The 7364-nt window shown below is 28.7% G+C and overlaps 1 protein-coding gene across 1 annotated transcript; it reads right to left on the bottom strand.

Moving 5' to 3' along the window:
- Window positions 1-1201: 1201 nt before the first annotated feature.
- Window positions 1202-4918, bottom strand: LOC139823321 (uncharacterized). The gene is made up of 5 exons (XM_071795748.1): window positions 4258-4918; window positions 2814-3001; window positions 2344-2703; window positions 2189-2258; window positions 1202-1601 (listed from the first exon to the last, which is right to left on the bottom strand). Exons 1-5 carry the CDS (start codon window positions 4330-4332, stop codon window positions 1470-1472), a joined length of 825 nt encoding a protein of 274 aa, XP_071651849.1. The 5' UTR covers window positions 4333-4918; the 3' UTR covers window positions 1202-1469.
- Between the last annotated feature and the right edge of the window lie 2446 nt (window positions 4919-7364).

Genomic DNA, 7364 nt, shown 5'->3' with positions numbered 1-7364 from the left:
TGCTTTTAAAATAATTCAAACTTAAAGATAGACATGCAATGTAAACGTAAAAAATCAATGAACTTATATAGTAAATTATGATTATTTTATTTTATAGCTGATATAAAGGACTCTACGTATATACAAACCTTATGGCCTTTGATGAAATTGGTTGAAATTAGGGTGTTATAGTTTTTGACTCACTGATCAAAAGTCTTTATAGGCACAAAGCTCTGCTATGGCTACTTTTTTGCTACAGCCATTTGAAATGTCAAATTTTAGCATCATTTGAGTGATGTTCTAAATCTGTCTCTTTTTTAGTTGGGTTAAGCCGAGAGATGCGAAATGATATAGACATAGCCGATATATATTACGAGGTACTATAATTCTGTAGCAAAAAAAGTATAGCCATGAAAACATTTGATCAGTGAGTCAAAAATCATAAACATCCTAGAGTTTCAGCCAATTTCACCGAGGGCCATAATCCAAAATAAGGTTTATGCGGAGTCCTTTCAAAAAAATATTCTTACTTTAGTTTCTGCAACAGCATTACAGAACACTATTTGCTGGAAGTAATAAGTATTAGGTACGTCAAATATTTTGTTAATAATGTATAAAAATAATTGTGCAAAATAGCTGTATATAAATAATTTATTACGAATTAATCATAGATCATAGCGAAATCGCTGTTCCAATCTTAAAAGTTAACGTTAAAAATGAGACGCATGCAATCTTAGAACAATAGTAATATTAATAATTACAATATAATATAAATAATACAAGAAAAATGGCATTATTAGCAACATAAATTAGAAGTAAGACGTACATACACAGTTGAAAAACTTGTGTTTTTAACATAAATCTCATGTCCCAAACGGTCCACTCAAATTTTTGTGTTAATTCAACATAATATGGATGTGTTAAATGGTAACACTAATACTATGTTAATATTTCAACAAAAAATAAATGTAATTTTGATCATAATTTGAAGTTAAACTAAAAAAAGAGTGTTAATTTTACTCTTAGAGTAAAATCAACACTCTTTTTCTGTAAATTTTAACACATTTAATAAATACGTACAAATTGTGTTACTTTAACATATTTTTTAAATTATTATAATAATTACATTTTATATTTGTTAAGTTTGGTTATAACATAGCAGACATTTATTCAATTTACACATGAATATGTTGATTATTTAACACGAAAGCTTTAACCAGCAGATTTTTTCACAAAAGTACACAAATTTTTCAACTGTGTAAAGATATAACTTTTACAATATAGGTAATATTTAATTAAAAATAAATAAAATTAACGCAAAGAAATATTTAAAGTTAAGGTAAATATTCGCTCGCTAGAGCTCTGCAACTATATTTTTTGTAGTTTACTTCTGTAGTTTTCTTCTGTAGTTTATTTCTGTAGTTAGAATCGTATATGTGAGTTTCTGATTTCTTTGAGCAACAGTTTACAAAATCTTATGTGATAGTCTTTTATAAAAACATATCCAAATGCTCAATATGTCTTTTAATTTCAGATATACGTGTTTCAATCTTGCTGAAAACTTTTGTCGTTATTTGTCCTAAATATATTGACGTTATTTCATTCTTTAAAGAAAAGCTTAGCTGAAACAAATATTTGTCGAAGATATATTATTAATCCTAACTTCCCACACTTCCAAATTTTTATGGGCTTCCCACACTGGGGTACAGGCTACCCCACATTGTATACGCTAGACATCAAGGAATATGCCTTTGAATAAGAAAATATGAAAAAGACAGTAGTTTAGAAAATATTTGCTTGTAAAGATAAGGTAAATTCGAAGTAGCAAACTAGAGAATTTTACCTGGAGTTACAGACACCCCAGTGTGGAAAGCTAAGGTTAATAAATATTATAATTTATTCTTCTTAACATTAATCTCATAAACCATAATGTTTAGATAGTTATATTATCATGCAATAATTCATTACTTTTAAACGATCAGAATTAATATTGGAATATAGGTATATATACAATGTATATGTCTATAAATATGAATATGTATGTATGTCTAACTGTTTGTTTGTGCATACACACTTGTGTACATATTTTACAGTATTTGTAGTTGTATTTATAATATTTATAGTATTTATAGTATTTATATATAAGCTATAAATATGCTTAATAAAATTTTTAATAATTAAGTATAATATTTTGTTTTAAATAACTTACCATATTAAGCTCTGTTGTATTGTATATGTGGTTAATGATATTAATTAATCCTGCAGCAGTACTAATTTCTCTAAAAACAGTACACATTTACAATTAATACATATTATAATTTACCACGATTACAGACAAAATATTTATAGGAAAAATATTATTACGGTGGTATGATGGCATGAAAGTTTAATAATATATCCTCAAGTTTGTTTTTTTTCCTAGCATGTTTTGCAATAAAGGAATTGAAAATATTAATACAATCGTAGATGTCCTCATCCTTTATATATTGTCTTCCTAACTTTGATTTTTTATAATTAAGAATGTCAAATATTTTATTCACAGCAAGTTGATCTTCAAAACAAGGAATATATTCCACATATCTGCCATCAGTGTACGGCCATAGATTTATGCGACCATCGCTTGTTAGATGTGGCCATGTTATCACATCTTTACCAAGGAGACCTTTAGTAGTGAGACCTTTAAAACCTTTACAATATGTCCAGTCTTTCCACTCTGGTAAAATTCTATAGTTTTCAAAGAGGTATTAAGAATATTTATCATAAAAATGACAATGTAGTCGTTGTATGCAAGAAACTGTAACTATTAAGAAATTATATTTATACAAAAAGTTTACTTTTTCTCCGGATCTTCTAGATGTTCTATTAAATTAGATTTAGCCTTTTCTAGGCACTTAGGCAATTCGAGTGTACATGCCCATTTTACGATCTCTAGTCTTAACAATTTAATAAAATCGTTTTCTACCGGACTTTCTTCAAATCTTAGTATTTCCAGAGTCTTCGATATTAATTCTCTCATTGTATTCTGAAATGACGTAAATTTTGTTATGTTACATTTACGAAAGGCACAATATCTGTGTATGTCTTAATCATTATTCAGCTCATCTTTTCTAGACTTATTGTTAGTTCCTATACAATAATTCTAGAGGCTTTACAAATAATGAATAATATTATATTCTATTCGAAGAATCAAATGAGGGTATTTTTGTTTTCGGGAACTGACTGGAAGTAGTGGCTACTGCGATCAACTTTAAAAATTTAAATGGAAACGTATGTCATGTAAAGTATCGTAATTTACTGTAAGATTCCTGCTTTCACAAGAATCCGAATTTAATATAACGTCCGGCTTGACTTTCCGAAACGTATAATAGTTTATGCAGGATGGAAACAAATAGAAGAAGGCTACTGTAAAGGGACGGGAATAGAACACAGTACAGTCTCAACAACCATTTAATGTATTTATACTACGATATAAAAGAACAGTCTATTGCACGGAACTGATAGAAAGAACGCGCGGGTCGCGTTAACAAAGTACGACCGTCTATGCCGGTGTTCGAGGATAAACTCTGTAAAACTGAACGGTGATGGCGTCGTAATAATAACAAAGTTTCGTATCCGAAACGAGAAATATTGCTTTCATTAAGCCTTGTTCAAATGCATTGAGCAAATCAATTAAGCATTGAACAAATGTTCAATGTGCCTTTTGTTTTGATTTAAACAAAGACGGAAATATTTGTTTTAATTATTATATTAGATTAAACAAATTTGGGCAGCATGCTGATCGCCAAGTGATGCAAAATCCTCCGAGCTACATATAGATAACATCAGAAACAGAAACTATTATATTTTGTTTAAATCACGTCATCACCGTTCAGTTTCCAAGTCAACGTTTCTCCACGATTGGAGATATCGCGATTAGATATGTTCAAATAAAAGATGTTCTTTTTTTCAAGATCTATCCAACGATACCCTACACGATATACGTTTCTATTAAGAATTTTTAAGTTAACCATAGGAGTTACTACTTCCAATGAGTTCCGAAAAACGAAAATAACCTCATTCGATTCTTTGAATAGGATATAATAAGGCTTAATATTTTCCCCAATTTCCTCTCACTTCATATTTATAAGAAAATCGGGTGGGTCGGGTGATCTGATACACACTGTAAATATATGTGTGTGTGTGTTTTTTTTTTTACTATCAAACGTTCTTATAATGTTTGCTTGATTAATTAACATATTAAATAATATTAATTTTATATTTATATCTGTTGTTCGTTACCTTAAGTTTTATAAAATTAATGTTGTCTTTTGCCAATGGAATCGCACTCGATATGTATTCAAACACTTTGAACATAGGATACCATGCTACGTAATCTGTCTCTCGCGCTAAATAAAATGCGAGTCTCCAGAATAGATCAGTTGAATTAAACTGACGTATCAGCAGGAAATGAAACGCGTCATCAATAATTTTAGCACGATTAATAACACTTATATATTTATATTTTTCAGAATTCAAGAAACGTTCAATTTTGCGCAAGTCGCTCACTTTATAATAGACGCGATAGTATCCTGTTGCACAACAAAAGAAATTTTGCTGAAGCTAGATTATATTCAGGTGATTAGATTGGGACCAATAATTTCGTATTGTTTTCATTTTTTTTTTTTTCGTACGTACATCCACATTTCCATACAAGTACACATTATGCATATTTGTCCTGTTTTAATACTGATTATAACTATTTTAATATTCTAATAATTTCAGAAGTTATTTTGTAGGTTTAAGAATTTTATATAATCTTTACAAAGAAAAGGTCCCAAGTGTAAATCTCATAATAATGCCAAACCTAGATCTATTATGCATATTTGTCCTGTTTTAATACTGATTATAACTATTTTAATATTCTAATAATTTCAGAAGTTATTTTGTATTGTAGGTTTAAGAATTTTATATAATCTTTACAAAGAAAAGGTCCCAAGTGTAAATCTCATAATAATGCCAAACCTAGATCTATTATTTGGGTAACCAAAGAGTGAAATTCACCAACCTTTGCAATATAAGCACAAACAAATATCAAATACCCGAATTTTACAGATCATTAATCGTGTTATTGTTTCGGTGCTTGCTTTTCTAGCAAAATGTAGTTTTGTTTTCCTGTTTGTATTAACGTTTTTGTGAATTACATCAATGAAAATGATAGAATCAATATAATAAACATAAATTTATATAAAGACTGCCTTTTGCATTAAAAATAAAACGTACTGAAAATGTATATATTTCGGGTATATTTGATATTTGTTTGTGGATATATCGACAAGGTTAGGCTTATAAATGGTGAATTTCACTTTTTGGTTATCGAAATAACAGATCTGTAAGTATAAATTTGGTATTATTATAAGATTTACATTTGGAACCTTTCCCATGATATTATATAATTCATTTTATCTTGGATAATGATTTAATAATGGAATAACATTCTACATGTTTTATATATGAATTAAGTTGTATCGCATAGTATTATATTTATATGCATGGAATATTTATTGAATATTTATTATTAATAAAAAATGCAATTATAGTATATACAATTTAAGAAAATAAGGATATATATATATATATAAACTTTTGTGCTTTAATATTTACCAGCTTGCCTAATGTCGACTATTATCCGATCTTCAGGATTGCGGCCCATATATGCAAACGGTTTTTGCGGTGTTAGCCATAACGGTTTAACACCTCCTAAAGTATTCTTTGACAGTAAACTGGTAGGTATCAACCATTTACCATAATTACTACGCGATGCACTGGAATATTGCGTCAATTTTTTGGCAAAATGGCTTAAGCGAATCCAGCTTACGATAGGATAATGTTTATTCATTATCCAATATAGGAAATTACGTAATATGTAAGATTCATGTTCTAAATTATTAGCACCTGTAGCTGAATCTTTTTGTGTGGACCAAAATTCATTGACAGTCATCGTGTTGAACATGCTAAATTTAAAAGTTTATTGTTATACAGAATATAACGGATATAATGACAGTATAGAATATATAACGAAATTTTATTAAAAGTATAAAAATTAATGGAATAAGGAGGTAAAAATAAATGAAGGCGTAAGTAAAAGATATAAGGGATGAGCTAATAAGAAGTAAAATAAAGGATAAAAAGTACGAGAAGTTATACATATACATATAAAGGAGAAGAGAAACAAGATATATAGGAAAACACGAATATTTAAATATGCAGAAAGTAATGCGAAAGAAGAGTATAAAGATTTAATAGGAATATGGCAGTTACTGTAGTTACTATATTTGTTCGTGTTACTCACTATTTGTACAGACATGCGTGGACACCCTCTCGAAATACTTTATCGGTAAATCCGTCTTGAAGCATTCGCAGAACAATGATTACTATTATCAAAAATATGCAAATTTTAATTAAATTTCTTTAAACCAATTTTTTTTACATTTGTTTTTAATAATTTGTATTTAAAAAAAACTGTAGGTAATTATTTATGAATCCCTACCTTTGTAACGAGAACGAATTAAAGTTGAATTATTAATCTCTGATTGACTATTAATTTGTGGAGGATTCATATCAACATGAGAATCTAAATGAAGAGCGTCGTATTGACTCTGAACTATGAATAAGTTCATTATCTGAGAATTAGCATACATCTGAAAATAAAGTGCAATCACATAGACCGTACTATACTTTCATTGTGGTTTAATCCGCTAAAATGCTAATTATTTTTTTTATCCTATAGATTTTTAAAAATTATAAAACATAAATATCTATCGATAAAAATTATAAAATATCTATCGATATTCTGAGCTTACGGAATGAGAACGACTTAAAGAGCACGTAAAATAATCAATGATATTTTTACGATATTAAAAAATATAAAATTACCTTAACGACAGCTTCTTCTCCGAATAATATAGCAAGACCATCGTATAACCAAAACTGAGACCACCAAGCTGGGCTGAGTACATTGCCAAACCATTGAGATGTTATTTTAAGTGCTATAGAGCGTGCGACTTCTATTTGGCGCATAATCGGATCAAATTTCTCAATACAAATAAGATCTGCTTCACTGATAATTAATATAATTAATATAAATGTTCCTGCTAGCTAAATATATTCTTATTTAAAGCAAAATGTTATAATTTGCTCTATATACAAACGTCGTTTTATGTACGGAATTATGTCTTACCTATAAAAGGCGAATCCCCATTTCGATATGCCGTTGTATTGTAAATTTGGAAATACAATATGATCTATTTTTGGAATCTTTATTTCATTAAATTCAGATTCCAAATGCGACGTGATGACTTCTATAACTCGTTTAGCGTAATTTAGTGACGGCAGCTTTGAGCATTTGG

The sequence above is a fragment of the Temnothorax longispinosus genome, chromosome 12 (genome assembly GCF_030848805.1).
Source record: "Temnothorax longispinosus isolate EJ_2023e chromosome 12, Tlon_JGU_v1, whole genome shotgun sequence".
Lineage (NCBI taxonomy): Eukaryota > Metazoa > Arthropoda > Insecta > Hymenoptera > Formicidae > Temnothorax > Temnothorax longispinosus.
Note: the sequence above shows the minus strand (reverse complement) of the source record. Positions and strands in the feature narration are given on the sequence as shown.